This window comes from Paramormyrops kingsleyae, chromosome 2 (genome assembly GCF_048594095.1).
Source record: "Paramormyrops kingsleyae isolate MSU_618 chromosome 2, PKINGS_0.4, whole genome shotgun sequence".
Classification (NCBI taxonomy): domain Eukaryota; kingdom Metazoa; phylum Chordata; class Actinopteri; order Osteoglossiformes; family Mormyridae; genus Paramormyrops; species Paramormyrops kingsleyae.
This window is the reverse complement of record NC_132798.1, coordinates 9,011,287-9,035,149: the sequence shown is the minus strand read 5'-3', so window position 1 is coordinate 9,035,149 and position 23,863 is coordinate 9,011,287. Positions and strand designations below refer to the sequence as shown.

The window sequence follows — 23,863 nt, the reverse complement described above, 5'->3', positions numbered from 1 at the left end:
TGTGTGTATTTATATGTACCGGTATATATATTTTTGTTCTTTTATTGGGTGTATATTATCTGTTTTATTATATAATTATATTTTATTAAATTATTTTTAGTATATTCTGTCCGCTCCTTTCTCAGTCTTCCATCACCATTTTTTCTTTGACCGACCAGAAGAACCGTCTGTCCCCCTATGGTTCCGTCACCCCCCCACTGAGACACTCTGACACACGGAGAGGTGGATACACTTCAAAGGAAGGTTAAGTAAAACCCCCGGTAAGCAAAGCAATGCGATGCTTATATGGGAAATACAGGTTTGCAGATATTATCATCCTTATTGCAACTAAATACATAATGTTGCATTAAAATGTCTAAAAGCTGATGAACCTGTTAATATCTGATGCAAATGCATGCATGTAAAATCTCGCTTAAGACACTTGTTTTTAGCTGATAACCATGTGCAAAGAAACAAGACTTTCTAGAATGCAGCACCTTTGATTGACCATAAGGAAAACCACTGCATTGAAAAATGCAAACAAATAAAGCCAGAAATGCCCTTGTACTGTGTAATTTAAAGTATCAGTGTCATAAGTCTGTCTGTGGCAATTATTATGTGTTTGCCGCATTAACACATATTATATTTTGCGAGGCCAGGAAAATCTTGAATAATTTCAAACACTCATTTCGACGCTGTATGTTCAGGGGTGTTGGAGGGTCATGGATACGTTGGCAGATTCAGGGGGCCCACCATTTCACGGGGCCCTGGCCAATGTGGCACCCTAGGCGATCATCCCTGCCGTCACCCCCTGTCTGAGACAAAGTGAAATTGCTTGGCAAGTTGGCACCTTCTCTGAAACGTGTGCCCTAGACTTGGCATATGACAAAGCTCATTTAATCTCAGACTGGATACTTGGACATGACAATGAGCTCACTGCACTCAAATGGCCTCCACGGTCACCAGATCACGATGCAGTAGAGCAGCAGCTATGGCAGGGGTGGGCAATCTTATCCGCAAGCTGCTGACTTACAGGTTATCCCAAAAACCTGCAAACACATCAGCCCTTTGCGGATATGATTGCCCACACCTGAGCCATGGGATGTGGGGGAACGGGAAGTTCGCATCATGCTGGTGCAGCTAACAAATCCACAGCAACTGCATGATGCAGTCACATCAACATGGAGCAAAGTCTCTGAGGGATGTTTCAAGCACCTTGTTGAATCCATATGCTCCAAAGAATTAAGGCAGTTCTGAAGGCAAAAAGTGGGTCCAACCTGGGATTAGCCAGGTGCAAGCAGCAAGTGAGTATATATGAAAACACAGCTGGCACAAACGCTGCTGATTTCTTTACGTTTCAGAAAAGAAGTTTTCATTGGCATTTTAAGATTAATGTGCTGCATTTTCTGCTGTTTATTTCAAGGAACCATTAAAAGCCTGTTGTCATGCCCGGCTCGTCCGATCCTCGTGTGTGCCACGCCCCCCTCTTTACTTCGTGTTACTTCCCGATTGTCATCACCTGTTGCCTGTTGTTTTCTGCCTATCCTGTGTATTTAGTCCGCGTCTGAGTTAGTTTCCCCAGATCCGTCATTAATGTTGGTTACCGTGTTGTCCTGTCCGTCTGGAATAAACCCGTTTATTGGATCCTCGTCTGCTTGCCTTATCTTTCCCCGCGTCCTGCCTGCTTGACGGACAGCAGTGAGCAGTGTGAGGTTTGGGTTACAAAGCTATGCAGAAATCCACCCCTAAACAGCACATATTAAAATGTGAATTTGTAAATAATCAGTGTCCCAAATGCACCCTTGATTCCACAGGTGATGCTGTTTGTTTGAAAAGATTTTTTATTATTATTATTTCAGATTTAGATTTGAGAAACTATAGCTTTTAAATACTGAACTATTTTTTAAATTTAAAACATTGCAATGTGCCGTTGTGCCACTTTTCACATAATGGTTTAGGTTTTTTTTCCTTCTATCTGAGTTTATATCATTACACAAAGTTGCATCTTACAAACACACACTTGTGTGTGTATATAAATATATATATACACACACACACGTGTATACATATACATATATAATGTGTGTGCATGTGTGTATATATACATACATAAATACATTGAAAATAATTGTGCTGGATGATGACTCTGGATATGGTACAGAAAGAAAGCAAAAGAGAACCAGATGTAGTAAGAAATTGCACAAACTGCCATTGTTTTGGCCAGCTGTCTTCCTGTGAACGTTCCTGCATGACAGGGGGTGGCTGTTCCTCACCATGACAGTCTTGCGTGTCCACGGGCAGTGGGTTTTCACTGCACAGTGCCACTGTATCACTGTACAGACCGTATCCCCTCTTAGCACCATCAAAAAATTTGATTAACTGGATTAACTGCTGATTAGCTGGTGTAGTGCTTTTGCGGGTCAGACATCGCATGCATACAGCACAGATCCCCATGGCCCAAGGCTGCAGCTGCTGCCCGCAGCAGATGATGCATTTTTTTTTACCACTGTTCCCCTCATGAGAATGTAAGACCTGCGCATTTCACATGCGTCTTTGCAGAGAAGCAGCACTTCATGCATGCCTTTTCGCATTTGATTCTTCATCATGGTCAAATATATTATCCTGACCATTCTAGGAAGCTCGGTTCTGTGGTATTTACATAGGTGGGTCTTTATGAAAATGACAGTCTTCACTTGAGATAAGCATTGTATTCACTACATTCTTGTCTGATTTACATTGTCAAAGACATATTGCTTGTCCACTTGGTAACATGAACTGGTCACTTTCAGTTATCATTGTACTGATGCTACATTGTCGAATGTACAATGATAGCTGAGGACAACTAGTGTCACGGTCAGGATGTGGCACAAATGTCTGTAATCCCTAACTGCAGCTCTAAAGTGCATCTTTTAACTCCAACTCCACAAACCTTTAGAAACAGTTTGATTTCCACACTGTAGTTCTGTTCATATCTTAGTTACAAGTTATTACTCCTAAAACAGGCAAATTGACAGGTTGAAACAGCCTTCAGCTGGACTTCTTACAGCATTTTCATACAGGACATTTGGGCAGTAGAGTGTTAAAATCATGAATACCGAAAAATACCCAGGAAAAATAAAAGGAAATGAAAGACTCGCTTAATGATAAATGTGCTCTGTGTTAGGTGTACTCTACCTTCCATTTAAAACTGTACATCTTTACCAGCCTCCTTCATAGCTACTATCCTCTAATTTCAAGAGTATCACATGATATGATAATATCCATGGCACAATGTTACTTTTCAGAGGTGGGTAGTTAAGTTCTAGTAAGCCACACCAAGATTTTGTTTCAACCATGCAACCAGTTGATTACTCTGTTACTGTGACTCTTGATACTTAATTGGTTCATTGAAACAAAATCGTGGTCTGGATTTTTACTTTCTAGACCTGAACTATCCATTTCGGGTTACTTTCCATTGTGTACCTAGCAAGGTTGTTAAAAGCCATCCAATTTTGCTGGCTTCAAATATATTTTTAACAAGTGTGCTTCAGAATATTCCTTTTTGTATCAAACATCCCCTAAACCTTTATTTTTTCACAGTGTGTCATAAGACAAACTGGGATTTGTGTCTGGAGTGTAGAGACAACTTTAACAAGCAGCATTTTGAAATACTACTCTCCTTGTTTCTTCATAGTTTCGCTTCCACAAGTCATTTAAATGGCAAGTGTCTGACAACCAAGCCCAGAACTGCTGCACTAGGAACTGCCTCCATATGCTATCACACACACACACACACACACACACACACACACTATGTATGCCAAAACAGCCACAGCATCAGCATACGGGATGATGCTGTCGAATAAACTCCCTATTTGAACCCTCTGACGAAGGTTAATAAGTCTTACTAAAAATGTATTGTTTCTGTCCATTAGTTCCATCAACTGTCTATTGAGTAGTGATCATTACCGAGCAGTCTGTAATTATGTAACTATGTCCTCTTGAATACGGATCAAAAGTTAGGATTCTTTAACAGCTCATGGTTATCTAATTGTAATGTTCCCTTTTATTGGAAAATAAATTCTAAACTGGGATTTAGTAGTGTTCTTTTTGTCAAGTGAAGAACACTAATATTGTCTAGCACTGACACACACTGCTATTTCTGCTTGTGACAGTCCATGATCAAAGTGAAATGTAACACATTTTTGGCAAGCCATTTTAACTTTACCTCGTTTCTAGGGATATCAAATTCTCTTCTAACTATTCAGAATGCAAATTCTTGATATCAGAAATTCATTTGTAATTAGTTATAATGTGCATTTTCTGATATCAGAAATTTAACTTCAATTAGATAAAATGCATATTGATATCAGAAGTTTTAGCTAGTTAAAATTCCAGTGCTCGATATCAGAAATTATATTTTAGATAGTGAGGTTCAAAGTGTTTTCCAAAAATAAAGGAATTTGCCGATTTCCAAAAATCAATTTTCAATATCAGGAATTCAATCGTAACTAGTCGAAATGCCAGTTACTTATATCAGAAATAATTCTTCATAAATGTTCTGTTAATTCGAGATCACAAGAAAAAAAACTCGTGATTTGTAGATCAATTCATTATCTTGAGATCGCAAGGAAAATAGGTCGTGGTCTGTAGTTAACGAGAAGGAAAAAATGATGACGTATGTCCTCTCTGGACATCCGTAGATCGGGCCTATAAAAGTGCAGTTTTCCCATTTATTTTTAAATCATTGTACATTATTCTAGATGAATATCATTTTTAAATATATATTCGGAAAGGAAGCATATAACACAATATACAATTGTACATGATTTACTGCACAATACACAATATAAAATATTCTGCGTGTCTCATCCATCATTAGCGGGTATGGAGGCATATAGTGATTAACAGGAGTGAAAAAAGTACTAAGGTGGTGGAGATTCAGAAGGTGTTGGAGTTTATGCAAATACGCAATTATTCCTTGATTATTTAATTAAATCAGTTCAGCAGGAATGCCGTGGACATTAGGATAAGGGCAAATCGGAAAAACTTAAGAATTAAGAATAATTCTCGTTTGCCTGTAAGTGATTTAGTTATATTCGCTTACAAACCAGTTCTGTAGTCTATTAAATACTATTCTGACATTATTTTGTAAAATAAGCTAAATGTATACATAATGAATATGACGTCAGATGATATGTTGTTTATTTTACTATAATGACGTCCATCAGAATTAACATACAACAGTAGTTTTTTTTTTTGGTTTTTTTTTGGGTTTTTTTGGGGGGGGCTTAAATATTCCACAAAAACCTAAACCTATACGACTAATGAAAATGGATCCTGGTTAAGGAGAGGTCCCTAACGGGGACTGTCGTCAGTATGTCAGAAGAACTTCATAAATTAGTGACTTGGAGAGAAACCCCACGTGTGGCGTTGCAGTGCGGAGGATGTGAAGTTTAGCATTTTGTAGAGACTGCGGGTAGTTTCATTATGCCAGCTTTCCCTATTCATCGGGCACGAAAAAAATAATCGAAATCAGTATTTTTTGCGTGTGTACACGCTGTCTGTCCAGTATATTAAAACAACAGTCGGGACGGAAAGAGCCGATTCGGGCGAATCTCCAAGCGTTTGATCGCGAGACTGATCGGCCGACGGGCGGGCGGGTCACTCGGATCGGCGGAGCCCTTCAGGCCGAGCCCTGTCTGGAGTTTTCTCCTTATTAACCAAAGTGATTTCGTTCACAAAAACACGGCGGGGCTAGGATTTTCGGGTTATATATGTTTATACATATTTATTCATTCTTGGGCTAGCGGCACCCCTCTCCCGGCTGACAGCAGATCGTCTGCGCGGTGGGGTGCTACTTTCCTTTAAGTCGGCGTCAAAAGCGTTCCGCCCGCAGCCCGGAGGCTCGTTTCCTGGTCTCAGGATGACGGAACTGTGTCCAACCGCAGGGCTGTGACGGCGTAGCCGAATGCGGCTGGACGTACGGGGTAGGAGCAGGACGCCGCGGCTGAGCTGACCGGCCGGCTGGGCACCCTGCCCCGGTTAACCTGGCGGCGTTTATTTCAGTTGTCGCCTTGTTTGTTTGGTGTTTGTTTTTTGGCGTAGGCTGCATTGATCGTTGCTACCCGGAGGGCCATCCGTACGTACCATCGTGGAGGGACAGCTGATCGAGCTCGGGGACGAGGAGGGGGGGGGGGGAATGTGGAGTATTTTCAGCAATGTTGAGACGTGGGGAAATAAATCAAAGGATATGGTTTTGACGAAGAGGGACGACACTTTACCCGAGCGGCTGTAGTGTGTGCGAAGTCAGAGACGCGTAGTTGCCCGGTTCGCTCCGCTTGCGGATTAAGGAGCGAAACGCACGCATTTCGGTGAAAGGGGACTTGGGCTGGCTGCAGCAGCAAAAGATCGAGTAAGTACAGCTTAATTAATGACTATTTAAAAAAAAAAAAAATTGACGTGTTTTTGGAGCCGCTGTTTCCTCATTCTACCTGCACTCGAAGATTAAACCACAGTTGGTCGGCTGCAATAAGTTACCGCACATCCGAAAGTAGTTTTGACGGTGGTGTGTAATATATTCCTGCAAAATGTTAGTTAACTGTGCCATTAAAATTGATTTCTGACTGTTTATAGGTTAAATAGGCAGAGTATGTGAGGCGAAACGGTTGGTGCAGGGGTTACTTGGCACTGGTAAACGGCTTGCTAGCCTGTAGCGTAATGTGTGTCGATGTGGGCGATCGGAAGGGGTGAAATTTTAAAAATGCTTTCAAATACTTTGTGTTTTTTTCAATGCTGTGTAGATCTTTTAAAAGTACCCTGTTGCAGCTACCGGAAGTGGCGTTAATTAGGCAGGGTGTTTACGTGTGTTGGGTACAACCATGGGTTTGTTCAGCACCATGATCCCATCCCTGTACTTATCCACCACCTTTGAGATATAAGCTGCCTGATCGTCTCTGTACCTGTGTTTTTTCTCCCTTATGTTGGATAATTTGGCTTCAAGATATTGCTATACCTATGTAGCTATCGAACGACAAAGTTTCAAAGTTAAGTAATAAACATGTTGCTTGTATACATGAAAGACCGCGATGGGTTTGGTATATCTTTGTGTTTTGATTGGTAAGAACATCATATGTTTTCACAATGAACTTTTTATCGGATTTTAATATTTAGTTAGGATCTAAGATGGACACTGCCGTTCAGGTTCATTCTGGTCATTGGAGGAGTCGGAATTAGTTGCTGTTTAGCAAACAACTCGGGGACGACAACCACTGAGTTGAAGTTAGTTACTAAATGGAGACCTTCTACCTTACTACTCTCTGCCTCAGTGGGGAATCAAGTTGCCTGGTCTCTTAAAAATACACCCTGGCTCAGTGAACAGAAAATTGCCACAAATCCTTTTGTAGTTGGAGATCGAGATGTAGACAGATGTTGGTCTTAGATGTCAGCGGAAGGTGCTTTAAGATCTTGTAGTAGATATTATTTGATTTGCCTCTGTACTGAGTTGGCACAGTGAGTTGGTTAACCACAGATGCCAGGCCTGTGTCACGTGACTGTGGTATCACAGGATGACTAACTTTGGAGTCTGTAGAAACGGGGAGGACTGGCAAGCAGAACTTTTTATTTTTGTTTACCCTGAAAGTCTGCTGCTACTTTTTTTTTTTAGGGGTATTTTCAAGCAAGCTTATTCATTTGGGAGCTTTTGGTGATATTGTTGGTCCCTCGATACGAGTATCAAGACGTTTAATAGTGTTTACCCTTGGTTGACTTATAACACCCATGTTATAAAAACAAATTCTGTTGGTAGTTGACAGTGATTTTTTTCTTTTTCCTGTATGTGTTTTCCAAAACTCTTCTGCTCTGATTAGACCATTTGCTGGACTGGGGGAAGGCAGGTTTGAGCTCTCAGGTTGAAGTCAGGTGAGCTGACCAACTGCATGGGTGCAGTTGGTATCAGAGATGCTACATGGAGGAGAAATTCTTGCTATTGAACGTTTGCCAGAAATAATGTACACAGCATCTGGCCACTGCACATACTGTATAACACATTAGATGTTCCACAGCTAGTTTGTGGTTTGTATAACCCATTGTGAATATTTATATAGTATACAACATATACAGAGACACACACTGGTTCAGTTGTCATTTCAAGAAGTGTTCTCTTAGTTCTGGTAGCACCCCGTGCTTCCCCTATATTTTTCAGATCTTTATTCATGCAACTACTGATTGAAATGCAGTTAATCTGCAGTAAAAAGTAGAATCGTGAGTAGATACTCCTGTGGTTGGAAATGAAATCCACTCCTGAATGAAATACCCTCCTGAATGTCTTTCAGCAAACACAAGAATACAGAATGGAAGAAAATAACATGAAATGACCGAAGATACAAACATAGGATATAAATTAGCAGGTTGACAAGACTTTGAGTGATTCTTAAGTGACCATGCAAAAATCCACCTTATTTATGCTAAACAATACTGTTTTTAATGGACAGGACTTAGGGCTTCAGGCTTAGTCCTAAGGACCTAATTTAAGTTTGCTTTTCTCAGTTATAAAATTTAAATCTCGTTATTTTATAGTTGCTAACTGCCAATTACATTGCAAATGATCAGCGACAGGTAAGAAATGAACTGTAGCCCACACTGAAACATGGCCAGCAAATTATCTTGCACCTTGCGTCTTGGCACCTCTCCAAGCTGAAGATTATAGATGTATTCTGTTGTGTTGCCGCCCCCAGACAATTTCCTTGGCAGTCTTGTGTATCATTTTAGTTGAGAGCTGAAGACATATTGACAGGAGTTCAGGCTGTGGAAGCCTAAGTTCTTCTTAGAGGAAAGTGTGATGAGAGAACCATTAAGACCTGCACTTACGCATGCAAATGGTACTCATTTTTTGTTGCTTATTTAGGCCTAATGATTTCAGCTCATGGTATCTATTTCACATTCAGGTTCTTTGGTCTGTTTCTGCTCATGCGCTGAGTTGAATGGGGTTGTACGTTTATAAAACTGGGCGTGCAGGGCCGTAGATATCAAGGAAGCGATTGACTGTTAGAATTTCCTCAAGTTAAATTTTGACTGCAGATTAGAGTACCGCAATGTGATTAACTGTGTATTTTTGGCTGTTGGCTCACTTCCTCCTTTGCACTCTGCAAGGTCAGGTTGACCGTAAAAGGTGAAACCAGTTATGACTGGGAGAATTTTTCAGTGGCTTATGTAAAGGAAAATGTCTGGAACTCTGCAACACTGTACTTAGTCTAGAAAACACTGATAAGTGAATTTTAATCGGACTGTTTTTTGGCTTGTAATAGGATACTGACGCCTGCAAATTCTGAAATTGCAGATAAACGTGTATGAAATGAATCAAAATTTGAGCCGCAGTGAATAATGTGTTGTGCAGTATCTCTTTAGGGTAACAGGGTTGTGTACAGGTTGGAAGTGTGGCCTTATTCTGTTAGCACTGTAGTTTTCTTTCCCAGCAGAGGCTCTGTTTTTGTAACTTGAGGAAAGGCTTAACCTGAATTAATGAACTATCGAATATCAGCAAGATGTCTGGGTTTTTATATATATATATATATATATATATATGAAAGATCCATCAACAAAGTGGATGTGTCATTCAGAAGTGTCTGTATTTACACATTAATTACTTGTATCCACTTCTGAGGTGTTAAGTGAAAGGTATATTTTTGTCTTGCATATTTTTATATTATGCTTTGGTAAAATCACTTGTGCTTCATGCTGTTTTTACACAACCCATTTTTATCGGTTTCATTTTTTTTTCTTTTTCTTTGACTACCCAGTTTATACATTTGCCTTGTTAAAGTGCTTTTATATTTACACTTCTGCTGCACCTTCATGGAGCTTAATAAACCAGTTACATTTACACTGGCGTGTCTTTGCAGTGCCCCTGACTTGTTGTCTGGGGCTGATAGGACGCAGATGTTCTTAAGGGGGCTGTGGGTGTGTTGACCCCCCCCAGCCCACACCAAGATAGGTGTGGTACAGAATAGCATAAACCACTGTTATTTACAGACTTGCCATTAAAAAGCAAAGCTGCTTGGTTGACTACTTTAATATTAAAGTAACCAGAGATCTTTCCAGAGAGCCCAAGAGTTGCCAGGCTACTGTTCCTTTCTGGAGTGAACAGCAGCTGTTTCCCTTAGACGCCGTGGGCTTTCTGGCCCTGCTGGCTCGCACTGTGAACACCGATGGCCTGGTACGTCAGGCTCCAGTGTGTCATTTGATGGGGGGGAAGTGGAGCTCTCGGCCTGCACACGTGACTAATGAAAGGGAGTTTCCTCCTCCGTGTCATGTGGATGTGATGTTACAGATGACACTGTTTTTGCTACTGGGGAAGTTTAGTTTTTGTGTTGGCAGTTTTCTGGTTTAGTCAGTGGGCCAAAAGTATAGGGCCTTTCAGAGAGAATGACGTGAATTCCAGCTCATTCTAGGGCGCCTCTACTTATTTTTCCCCCCCCCCCCGATTTCTGAAATTTAGCTCATTTTTAATAGTGGAAAATATGTATTTTAGGGGTGAAACAATATTAGTATGTACTGTACCTATGCATCACCTTAGGGAATTGGCTTTATTTAAAGTGGATGAGTTTGTTGTTGTAGTAGTAAACACAGTTCTTACCTGTTTTCTGTAGATGTCAGCTTCACCTGTGTATTTCAGAGACACTTGAATTCAGGCCCTTTGAGTTTGTCATGAAAGAATACGATAAAGTAAACAGTTATGTGACTTTGCTGCAACTCAGTGGTACTGAGGCCAGTCAGGTGGGACCACTGCGAAATCCACTTCCTGTGAATAACAGATATCGCCAAATTTCTAGCTGCACCTTAGACGTGCGGCTCTGCTTATGAACTGAGTCAGTTTGCTCCCCTCCCCCGCCCTGGTCTGAAAGTAGCAAAAACAACAAATTCAGTGCAGGCAATTGAAGCCTGGGTCATATTGAAACTCAACTAATGTCAGGAATTTAAAATTGCCTTATGCAACATCAGGGGTTTTAGAGTTTTGGAAATGATGGTCTCCTTTAGCACCTTTTATCTCATTTCTGTCTATCTTTTGCTATAGTTTAATAATGTCGTGACCTCAGTACACATGTCATTTGATGGGTTTTCCTAGTCTGTGTGCTTCCGTGATGAAGTATACTTGGTTGTTTAATGCCGTAGCGTACTTTTAAATAGACCAGTTTGTAAAGCCACAGAAGGCTTTGATGGCTAGAATGAATGCTGTAACTCGGGTTCCTGTCGAGCTTCATGTTGCCAGTGGAACTCCTTGTAAGCTGGTTTCTGCAGGTGGTTTGTATGTCTCGTTATTTCTCTGCTTTTCTACCTTCTAGCTTTACTCAGTACGTCTATCCATCCATGCATCTGTTCATTTTAACTGCTAGGCAAAATGTCACCCTAGACCAAGAGAGAGCCCATGAACATACTCATCATCCAAAGATATGTAGAAGGGTTCGCTGGACCATATTGAATTTTTATGACTGTCTAGTGCCGTTTGCTTGCTTGAAGCCAGCAGTCAGGCAGAATATTTGGCAAGGACATCGGGATCCCTGTGGTCTTGCATAAAATGTCAGAGCAGAATCAATTTTCATGATTGCCCTGGGCTATCTACCTGTCTGTCTGTATTTCTGTCCTATGTTTTTTTAATCTATGTATCTTTCTCTGTCTAATCTGTCAATTTTAACTTAAGCTTCCCCTCTGTTAAACAGTTTCATAACAGCACTAAATGGCACTATTCTTATATCCAACCAGCTCAGCTCATTATAATACTTAAGACTCGAGTTAAACTCTTCGCATTTACTTGGGTAGATGACAAGGCTCTTGAACAAACAAAAACTTCTTTTTTCCCCTCCATCCAAATCTCCTCTCCAGCCGGCTTGTCAGAAACACACTTTAAAAATTGCATTGTTTAATTTGTAGGTTATTTTGATTGGTTGGCTGTGGAAGTGGATATTCCATAAACTGTTACCCAAAAGTATGGCAGTCACATGTGTGGGGGCAGGAGGCGGAGGAGTTAAATGCTTTAATATGTATTCTCGATGGCAATAAATTATTCTGTTTTTAAATCTGTAATTTACATTCCTAATATTCATTCTGGTAAACTCATCTGTGGAGCAGCTTTTGTACTGAAATAAAACACTTAATATAAAATTGGTCTTTAAAGTCTTTGCAGCACAAAATACTAGCCTGCTGATAGTCTAATCTTACCTCCTCCAGTTCTCTCTTTCTGTCTTCTTGCCCCCCTCCCATTCCCTCTCCTCTTTATTCTCATGACTTAATAGGTAGTCATAAATGTCCTTGCAATGTGGTGAAAACAGTATTTGCTCCTCGTAAATCATTCTCGAAGTGCCGAGCGGCTGCTGTTCCAGCACACGCTGGTGGACTGGCCCGGAGGTGGGAAATTTCCACTCGGCCCTGCGGGTGGGGAAGGCTTGTTCCACAGCCAAATAATTTCCAAGTCCTTCGAGTCCAGCAGGATGCTTCATGTGAGATCTGAGGTCTCTGTGAAGAAGAACAGTCTTTGTCCCCCACTGTTGGATTAGTTCACCCAAGGGCTTCACCGCACTGCCCAGCCCGGCATGAGGAATGGCCCTTGGTGTCTGCTTGAGGGAGAAATGTAGGTCATAAAGTACCTCAGCTGGTGAAGCTGTGTGTCCTGAAGCTCCGGTCAGTATGAACTCTTACAGGGAGTCCTGTAGAGTCACAGACAGAGACTCTTACGGAGCGAGGGATAGCCGTATACTCAGAATACTTCTGTTGCTATCCTTAAGTTCTAAGTGCTTTTCAGCGTGATGTTTTTACTTAAGTTTGCTCTGCATTTTGCGGTCTTCAGTTTAGTGACACTCGAGGACCTGTCCTGTGAAACGGACAAATTGCAGGATTATGTGCGGGAAAAGCTAACAAAATAGCTGGGGTCAGGGTCAGGGGTTGAGATCACTCATCCTGCTTCAGTTGGTACTGGAGCAAAAGTCGTTTTAAATCATGCCAAAGATTTTAAAGGGTTCACTGTGATAAGCTGCAAAACCTCCATTTCTGTACTTCACCTTTTGGTTGACAGTGAAGGATCTGTAATTGATAGATAAATCCAAGCAAAACTACTGATTGTCTTGATTTTCATTTGAAAAAAATGGGAAAAGCTGCTGCTAGGGTTTCTCCTGCAGACAGTTCTTTACAGCAGGCCCCGTATTTTCTAAACTGGTATCTTGAAGCCCAGCTCTCTTTCAGTAAATTGCTTTTTCAGCATCTAGTCACAAATTGTAAGGAAGCAGATGATATACTTTGTATTGTGTTTTCTTCACCAGTGTCAGAGCTTTCAGTCCCTCACCTGTCCTAGTTATGTTTGTCCTCTTAATCAAAATCAACTCACTATACAATAGAAATGAAGTTTTACATTTGGAAGGGGTTCAGAATTCCTAAAGATGTGCATTGCACACGTTTTAAAATCTCAATTTTGCTCATCTGGTGTGACGTTTGTGTGTCCTTTTTCTTTTTTTTTTTGTTTTTTTGTTTTGTTCTCTTCCTCACCTAACCTTTATCTCAATCCCCCCCCGGATATGCAGCCTTCATTTCCATTGCTGAGCTTTGTCTCAGAATGCTCCCATTTCAAAGGTATCACTTGCTGACTTGATGCTTCAAATGCAGGGTGAGATTCACAGCCAGGTCAGCCACCCCTTCTCTTCCCTTAAGCCCCAAGATGCTGTGGTACCAGATGTAGTGGGAGGGGCTCTACGCTAACTAGGCCTGGTGTCCCCCACTATTTTCCCCTGAGGGCTGCATTCCATCAGCAACACAAAGCCAAGGTCCACTGTGCCCAGAGTCCAGTTTTTCCGAAGTAATCTGATTGGATCAGATCTTGAAAATGGGTTGTTCAGAATAAAAAAGGATTCTGAAATCGGATTGGATCATGTAATCCAGTCTTTGTTTTGATCTGAATCAAGCTTACGGTGTGTGGTGTTCAACAATTTGTAGTAGGATTGCGATAGCTTTGATCCAAAGAATCAGGGTTACGCTGATCCCAGCTGAAAAGTGGTTCAGGGTAGATTTCAAGAAAAAATATAATAAAACTTTTATAATTTGGCAAAAAATAATTTATAACATGCAAACTATATATTTTGCATTTGAACCATTATAATGATAAAGCAGACATGAGGCTGCTTATTAAGCCTTTCAGTACATTAAAGTTAAAAAAGGATTTTGTCTGCATAAAAAATCCCCCAAATAAGTCAGTGTCAAACAAAAATAGTATTTTTTAACTGTAATTCATCACTGTATTAATTACGACGACACAAGTTGCTAATGATTACAACCCTTATTTTTGTTAACTATTGGGCATTTAGCCTTTTTATATTTTAAAACACGTCTTCATAATATTCAGTGTATTTGTGAATAATGTATTGTTGTTCATTAGATGAGTGGAACTGTTCAAAAGAAATTGATAGTAGAAGGCATTTTTCTATTTTGTTCTGTTGTCTCTCTAAAAAACACTTCGTGAGGCCACACTGTCTGTTCTGCCTGTTCTTTACATAGCTAGTATCCTATATTTTGATTTTACATCCCATTTAGAACATTGGTGATCTGTATTTCATAATCTTGAAAATTTTGTATCTGGATCAGGGTGATTCAATCCTGTGCTGCTTTGAAAAACTAACATAAAAGTAAGATGGGTTGGCTGATTCTGGATAGGCAAACCTGGGATTTCCAACTCGGGATCATTCTGATCTAGATTAAACATTTTGAACAATTGGACCCTGATGATAAAAAAATTTGCAGACCCGGCGGAGTAGCGTGACCAATCGCATAGACCGTATTCAGTGTTTTTCAGTCTTTATGCAGGCCTGAGCCTGCCAGTTGGTGACCACTGGAGTAGATCTATGAGGGGCTGCAGCACTGGGAGAAACCATTCGCTCATCGCCTCCATTCCCTGACGTCCCTTTTCTCCCTGCAGGTGAATGTGAGTAGACTGGGCCTCATGGTCTGCGCAGCAGCGTCGGGCATGGAGACCACCCTGTTCCCTCCTGTGCAGCACCAGAACGGCCAGCTGCAAAGCAGCGGGCAGTCTCCTGCACTGACTGTCCGTCTGTATCGCGACAGGGATCCGCACGACTCCCTCAGTTACCCCCCTGGGGACTACGTGGCGGAGAGGGTCTGCATCGACGCGGCAAAGCAGTGCGGTGAGCGGGCAGACCAGATCGCGAGATAAATGAATTTGGTCTTTTAATTGCAGATTAAACCTGGCCATTCTAAAAATATACCTTTAAGGTGGGCTGATATTATCCTCAAGACTCCGGATCCTGTATGTTTTCCTCCATCTGACTGGGTGGTCTGTAAAAGAGCCGATGTTTTTATTCACCTCATTAGTGATCAGTTGTTAAAATTCAGCCACCCTGTCAGCATTTTGGTGATCAGTTGTCATTGTTGACACACCACAGCGCACGGTGCACAACAACAAAATGTGTCCCCTGCGTTTAACCCATATGTGACATCGTGACGTAGCAGGGGGCAGCTAATTCATGGTCGCGCTCCTGGTGATTTGAAATTCCATTGCGTGGAATTCTCGATTCCAATGTACATTCTGTTGATTTGCATCTGAAGTAGATGGCAAGCTAATGCAGTACCTGCGCCCAATATGTTGTGTAGCCCTGAACTTATATGCAACCCTATATGATACGATGATGAATAAAATACTTCTAGAGTTATAACATTGATACTGAGGCATAAGTCAGACCTTTGCATCCTTTGTATGGGATGACAGTGCTTCTTGTTTGTTGTGCTTAATCGCATCTTGCGCCCCTTAGGTGTGACACCTGTGTATTACAGCCTTTTTGGACTCATGAGAGAGAGCGACTCCATGTGGTTCCCACCCAACCACACCTTCCACCTGGATGATTCAGCCAGTGAGAATGTGCTCTTTAGAATCAGGTGAGAGGCTGCTGTTTACATGCTGCTTGGGCCCTGTATGATTTGCTAAGCTGGTAGTACTGGTAGTATCAGCTGGTTAATATCCTATAACTTGGCCCTTTCCCCTTCCTGACCCGTGCAGATTCTACTTTTCCGGCTGGTATAGCAGTAGTGCCCCCAGAGCGTTCCGCTACGGTGTCGCAAAGAATTCGGAGAGTCCGCCTGTGGACGAGTGTGTCATGGAATACCTCTTTGCACAGGTAAAGTCCCACCCTGTTCCCTATCGTAGTATCCCATACTTAGTCTCACCACATTCATGCCGGATCTGTATTGTGAATAAATGAAGTACTGTGGACTAACAGCCGCGTAAGAGCCCCAGGTCCCTTCCAGAGGAAGGAGAGCTCCGTTTACATGGGTCTGTTTCTAGTGACTGTAGGAGAGAGAGGCACGGATGTTTACAGTCTTCCTGTGGTCTCTCTGGCACATCCGCACCCTCCGAGGAGGACATGTGAGGCACACACCCCCTTGTGTAATCAGTTGTTTCCTTGAGAAACAGGCATTCATAACATATCAAACTCCTTTTTTTTAAAATATATTTTATAAACTTTTGAATATAGGTAAATGTGTTTTAGCAGTGGTAATCTTAACAAATGGTAATGGATTAAAAAAACAAACAAATTAAACATGGAATAGGAGAAAGTGACTTAAAAATGGTTTGAACTGAATCCTGGGAATGAGTCGTGCTCACAGCTATATGGGGGTGTCATGGAGCCGTACGCTGGGTGGTGCTGATATGGTTAGCAGTTACGGGGGTCCCTGCCAGGCCCTGCCTTCCTCCCATGGCCCTGCAAGTGCGTCGCTCATATGAGCCGCCATCCCACTCCTCGGCCTCGTTCTCCCCTGCTTCGTGGGGGAGAGCAAAAAACTAGTTGAACCAAGGTCAGATTGGAGCTGCCGGTCGCCCTGCTCTGGGTCTGCCCCAACCAAAGGGATTTCCGAATCTTCCAGAGTGAGCTCCGCAGTGCATAAAGTGAGTCCCAGTAGTGCTGTTGTGACATTATCTGCTAGCAGAGAGGTAGGGGCAAGTCCCCCCCCCCCCCCCACCCCCTGCCCATTCTTGTACTCGGTGATAACAAAACCAGGGCTATTAGCTGAAGTACTGCAGCAGCACAGTATCTCCCTGTCTGAAGCCTTTGTTGTGGGGGTGGGGGTTGGGGAGGGAAGGATACTGATCCATAATGACTTAAACCTGGGCTGCCAGCCACCAGGCAGACGTCGGAATGTGGTAGCAAGGTCAGCCTGGCCGAGCTCGAAGACTGAGGCTGAAACGCTGGAAGCAGACAGAGGCTGGAGTCCTGGAGTCTGTGACTGTTATTCTGTGAGAATGAGTCTTGGGTATTTTATGTATTCTGCTCTGAATTTCCCCCTCCCTCTCCCCAGTGGCGAAGCGACTTCGTAAACAGCAAGGTGAAGATCGGCACCACTCATGAGACGCAGGAGGAGTGCCTGGGCATGGCGGTGCTGGATATGATGAGGACGGCAAAGGAGAATGACCAGACCCTTCTGGAGATCTATAACGCCACTAGGTGAAGGACCGCGGAACACGAGAACAGCACCTACTGTGAAATTCTCACCCTGCAGCAGGAAAAAGGAATTATGCTCTGAATCAGACCTGCGAGGCTATTTGTCTGGAAAATCACTTTGCCCTTAAAACTGGCGCTATCCGTTTTTTTTGCACTCAAGAGCAGTGGAGGGTGCAGACTAAAATTTTTAGTGATGCAAACTCTAGACTGCACCCCCTCATATAATTTCAGACCTGTAACTAAATATCATGGTAAATATTAAAATATTCATTACATTGTATTCCTTAACATTTTCCATCGGTTGCTAATTTCAGTCAAAACCTGATCCTGAGTCAAAGCCTCTATCCCGAGTTTTCAGCTTTGTTACTATTAATCTGATGATCTGATGCTTAGACAGTGATGCTGACAAAAATCAGTAGTGGGGAAGCTCATCTGTGCTTCGTCGATTTTTAATCTGCCAGTCCTCCCTATGGTTGCTAGATTGCATCCTGTATCGTTTCAAAACAGGACACATTTTATTTTTCAAGATGGGCCGATCATGTGATATACGGGACGGGTGCCAACTCTGGTCTTCACATTTCCCAAAAGACTTGATTGCACGGCTGCACTGACATGTTCCTTTTAGCATAATAAAAAAAAGGATCAAAAACATAAATGTTCTTATTTACAGTACATACATGGGGGATTGGTTACAATCAACAAGAACCATATTTACAAATCAAATTATTTTTAAATAAGAGTACAGACAGTGTCCAGGTTATGAATGAATTCTGATCCTGTCTTCAAATTCAATTTGTAAGCCAGGTGTAAAAATAATACAGAAAACAATAATGGTCATTATAAAGGTAACTATGCACAGTACAAACCACTGAAGCGTCACAAAGTAGTGTGTGCGATCGTCATTACAGACCTTTGTATTTAACCCAAATTTTTTGTATAATAGGCTGTTTGGCAGTTTGTTAGCAAGTATGAGTTGTCCGTAAGTTGGACATTCTTAACTTGAGGACTGCCTGCATATCAATGGCTTGTCTACAAATTAATGTGGGTGAACACGAGGATTTATTTGCTCAATTGCTGAACTCGTGTTCGGAACGGTTACATGTGTGTCTATCATGTTTGTGCCAAGAACGTGCATAATGGGACAGACTAGGTGAGGGGTGCTCCATGGGTGGGTTTAAAAATGCGTTCTGTTCCATAATTATCCAATTCATAAATAGGAGGTCATGTCTAGTTTCTTAGCTTAGTGAGGCAGAAAATGTTTTGCTTCACTGAAGTTCCTTTATTGTGCTAAGGGTGGTGCTGTTGTGCACAATGCTTTGCCAGAAACGTGAACTGCTACACTGTTTTTGGTTTCACCATTGTGATGATGCATTGGCAATTAAAGAGATTTTATGTGATATGAATGTTACTTTTTTCCTTTTCTTTTTTTGATGTCACTGCTTCACCTGTTGTCTAAAAGAAATCTTCCCTGTTCAAGATATAAAAAATGTATTAGTGTAGTACAAAATGACATGACAGAACCCAATATGGATTTCATTACTAACTGCAGCTAATCATTTGAATTTTTCCCTTCCCACAGCTACAAGTCCTTCCTGCCCCAGGATGTGCGAGCTTGCATCCAGGATTACCACATCGTGACCCGGAAACGGATCCGGTACCGCTTCAGAAAGTTCATCCAACAGTTAAGCCAGTGCAAAGCCACAGCCCATGACCTGAAGCTGAAGTACCTCATTAACCTGGAGTCGCTCCTGCAGTCCACATTCTACTCGGAGTGCTTCCAGGTGAAGGAGCCCACTGCGGGACAGGTCACCATCGTCATCAGCGGGGACAGCGGGATACAGTGGTCCCCGGACAGTCAGCATGCACCTGGGGCAGACCAGGTATGACCTCGTTAGGCTTAAGGTTGGTTCATACTTGTTTGCACAGAGACTTGCACATATGCATACGATACGATTGCCGTAAATGCACTTAAAGTAAAATGGAGTAGAACTTTGGAACTCGGAACACCTCTTAACTCAACCAACTTGGAAATTGAATGGGCCTGTTGAATTTCATTTGAATGGTACCTCAACCTAAGTCTTGGGAGTCAGCCGTTTCTGCTAAAACTTGTGTGGGTCGAGACGCGTTCAACTCCGCCAATTCGAACCACAAATGGGTCGCTGAGAAAAATCTACCCCCAATTCAACCGAAAACTCAGAACACAATAAAACAAAACAGACCTGCTGAAACTTGTACGGATCGAGATGCGTCTCTGATGGGCTGAAACAAAAGCAAACGGACTTACTGGGAGGTTGATGCCTATGAATCACGCTGTCTCGTGGTACTTTTCGACTGAGTTCGACGTGCGAAAGCTATGTTCCTATTTTTGGTGTTTTTTTTTCTGCATTCTCTACAGTAGATTTAGTGATACAGTAAACATGCCCCCTAAGAAAGTGAGCTGTGATAGCAGCAAACACAAAGGAAAGTGAGAGTAACTGTAGAACTTAAAGGAAATTATAGCGCGACTTGGTGGTGCATGCGTGTCTGTTCTCGCTTCTGCATATGGGATTGTCATTTATTTCATGTTTATTGCTTTTGTACGTGTGCTTTTTCATGTATTACTTTCATATTGATAATGCTTTTTATGATTAGTTAGGTTGATTATTTTAAATAGGCAAATATTTGAGGGTCTGGATCAGATTAAATTCATTTACATTTATTTCTTATGGGGAAATTCGACTGACCAACCTTCTGGAATGAATTAAGTTGGTGTTCCAAGGTACCCCTGTAATCCATTACAACCAGGACAGGGGTCAACTTGAAAACTTGGGGGTCTGTCCTGAAAACTGTTGCTTTAAAATGCAAATAACAGATGTTATTATAATTTAAATGATCATATTATGTTATACCCTTAAATGTAACTTGGGGAAATTCTGGCTCCTTGGAGCACCTAGGGTAGGGCTCCCTGCCCTTGGCCCCAGCAGGCTTGGCGAGTTTCACTGCTTTTTGCGAATACAAAGGAAATCTGTCACCTGGTATTCCTTATTGTGCAGTAGGGTGGGGTGAAAAAATAAAAATTTCCAATTGTGCGGAAAAGTTGTCACTGGACCTCGTTATTAAACGTGCAAGATATCTTTGAAATAGGTTAATATTTTCAGGTTCTGCAACGCGATCAAAGTTTTTTCACCTGTCACATCAATAGGCAATATACACTATCCATTATCTATACTCATCGCTGTTGTGTTTGTGCACTTTCACAACATGATAATCACTACAAAGTACCAACGTTCAGGTAACGCAGATTTTTACTGGGTATCAGCCATACACATACATTATGTGTATGGACAGTCGCTCTGTGGCTCTACGTGCATTACGATTAATCACCTGTCACATCAATGCGCAGATCCACGCTACATGTCATCCATATCATAACGCAATGTAAAATTGTTCCTCAGTGCCACCAAAGTGAAAAGTATTAAGCATGACAGTCAAAATCGTTAGATACACTATATTACCAAAAATATTGGGACACCTAATTTCAATGATTTGGAGGGGTGTCCTAATATTTTTGGTAAGACCAAGATGGATAAAGCAGTATAGATAATGGACAGTGTATATTGCCGGTATGTCAGTGTAAACATGCTCCTGTGGTATAGATAATGGATAGTGTATATTGCCAGTATGTCAGTGGAAGCATGCTCCTGTGGTATAGATAATGGACAGTGTATATTGCCGGTATGTCAGTGTAAACATGCTCCTGTGGTATAGATAATGGATAGTGTGTATTGCCAGTATGTCAGTGTAAACATGCTCCTGTGGTATAGATAATGGACAGTGTATATTGCCGGTATGTCAGTGTAAACATGCTCCTGTGGTAGAGATAATGGACAGTGTATATTGCCGGTATGTCAGTGTAAACATGCTCCTGTGGTAGAGATAATGGACAGTGTATATTGCCGGTATGTCAGTGTAAACATGCTCCTGTGGTAGAGATAATGGACAGTGTATATTGCCGGTATGTCAGTGTAAACATGCTCCTGTGGTAGAGATAATGGACAGTGTATATTGCCGGTATGTCAGTGTAAACATGCTCCTGTGGTATAGATAATGGATAGTGTATATTGCCAGTATGTCAGTGGAAGCATGCTCCTGTGGTATAGATAATGGACAGTGTATATTGCCGGTATGTCAGTGTAAACATGCTCCTGTGGTATAGATAATGGATAGTGTATATTGCCAGTATGTCAGTGTAAACATGCTCCTGTGGTATAGATAATGGATAGTGTATATTGCCGGTATGTCAGTGTAAACATGCTCCTGTGGTATAGATAATGGATAGTGTATATTGCCAGTATGTCAGTGTAGGCATGCTCCTGTGGTATAGATAATGGACAGTGTATATTGCCGGTATGTCAGTGTAAACATGCTCCTGTGGTAGAGATAATGGACAGTGTATATTGCCAGTATGTCAGTGTAAACATGCTCCTGTGGTATAGATAATGGATAGTGTATATTGCCGGTATGTCAGTGTAAACATGCTCCTGTGGTAGAGATAATGAACAGTGTATATTGCCGGTATGTCAGTGTAAACATGCTCCTGTGGTATAGATAATGGACAGTGTATATTGCCGGTATGTCAGTGGAAGCATGCTCCTGTGGTATAGATAATGGACAGTGTATATTGCCGGTATGTCAGTGGAAGCATGCTCCTGTGGTATAGATAATGGATAGTGTGTATTGCCAGTATGTCAGTGTAAACATGCTCCTGTGGTATAGATAATGGATAGTGTATATTGCCGGTATGTCAGTGTAAACATGCTCCTGTGGTATAGATAATGGACAGTGTATATTGCCGGTATGTCAGTGTAAACATGCTCCTGTGGTATAGATAATGGACAGTGTATATTGCCGGTATGTCAGTGGAAGCATGCTCCTGTGGTATAGATAATGGACAGTGTATATTGCCGGTATGTCAGTGTAAACATGCTCCTGTGGTATAGATAATGGACAGTGTATATTGCCGGTATGTCAGTGTAAACATGCTCCTGTGGTAGAGATAATGGACAGTGTATATTGCCAGTATGTCAGTGTAAACATGCTCCTGTGGTATAGATAATGGATAGTGTATATTGCCGGTATGTCAGTGTAAACATGCTCCTGTGGTATAGATAATGGATAGTGTATATTGCCGGTATGTCAGTGTAAACATGCTCCTGTGGTATAGATAATGGATAGTGTATATTGCCGGTATGTCAGTGGAAGCATGCTCCTGTGGTATAGATAATGGATAGTGTGTATTGCCAGTATGTCAGTGTAAACATGCTCCTGTGGTAGAGATAATGGATAGTGTATATTGCCGGTATGTCAGTGTAAACATGCTCCTGTGGTATAGATAATGGATAGTGTGTATTGCCAGTATGTCAGTGTAAACATGCTCCTGTGGTATAGATAATGGATAGTGTGTATTGCCAGTATGTCAGTGTAAACATGCTCCTGTGGTATAGATAATGGACAGTGTATATTGCCGGTATGTCAGTGTAAACATGCTCCTGTGGTAGAGATAATGGACAGTGTATATTGCCGGTATGTCAGTGTAAACATGCTCCTGTGGTAGAGATAATGGACAGTGTATATTGCCGGTATGTCAGTGTAAACATGCTCCTGTGGTATAGATAATGGACAGTGTATATTGCCGGTATGTCAGTGGAAGCATGCTCCTGTGGTATAGATAATGGATAGTGTATATTGCCGGTATGTCAGTGTAAACATGCTCCTGAGCGCCACATTTCTGAATCAGTCGTTTTTGATTTTTTTCACCCCACCCTATTGTGCAGTACTCCTAACTTGCAATGCTATATTCAGACCTGTCGAGTGAATTTAAAAGGATAAGTTGCTTTTAATAAGTAGATTTTAACGTACAGTACTTTTTACTTAAGTCCCCCTCCCACACTCGCATATAAACATTCTATGCCGACTTGACCTCAGAAGTGAGCAGTTCCCTGTCCGCATGCAGAGAAGCACGAATCGGCCTTTGAGTGGCTCCCTTTTCTTAACGTCTTGGTCTGGTCCAGTTTAAGTATCAATGGATGCACTCTCCATTTGATTTCTCTCTGCTTTCTTATAAAGAATACTTTTAAGGTCTTGCAGTAAGTGTTAATTCATCGCAGTGTAATGTGGTCTTTTCAGATCTATGGGCTGATTTTTTTTCATGTAGTTCAGTTCTTTAAATAGCCATGTTCTTGCTGCTTAAATTCAGATAAGTGTGTTTAAATAAATGTCTTTTTCTGTACTGGAATAATTTTTAATGATGGAAAATGTAACTAATTGTAAATCTGTACTGCATCTTAAATACTGAAGTTTATTAATTCTTTAAAACTTTACTCATTTAACATAGAAAAATATTCATTGAGTAAGTTGATTCTATTATTGGATCATTTAGA

At 41.5% G+C, this 23,863-nt stretch overlaps 1 protein-coding gene across 3 annotated transcripts in view; it reads left to right on the top strand.

The window, feature by feature from the left end:
* The first annotated feature begins 5,377 nt into the window (after positions 1-5,377).
* The window catches only part of jak2b (Janus kinase 2b), a 31,817-nt gene continuing 13,331 nt past the window's right edge, over positions 5,378-23,863 (top strand). The window contains exons 1-6 of one of the 3 annotated variants that reach the window (XM_023801506.2): positions 5,378-5,948; positions 14,909-15,134; positions 15,759-15,882; positions 16,004-16,121; positions 17,302-17,447; positions 19,024-19,324. In XM_023801506.2, the coding sequence (XP_023657274.1) occupies positions 14,933-15,134; positions 15,759-15,882; positions 16,004-16,121; positions 17,302-17,447; positions 19,024-19,324 (891 nt within the window). In that variant the 5' untranslated portion in view covers positions 5,378-5,948; positions 14,909-14,932. Of the gene's footprint in view, positions 6,374-14,908; positions 15,135-15,758; positions 15,883-16,003; positions 16,122-17,301; positions 17,448-19,023; positions 19,325-23,863 lie in introns of all 3 variants that reach the window. The other 2 variants (XM_023801523.2, XM_023801514.2) reach the window with 2 other exon arrangements.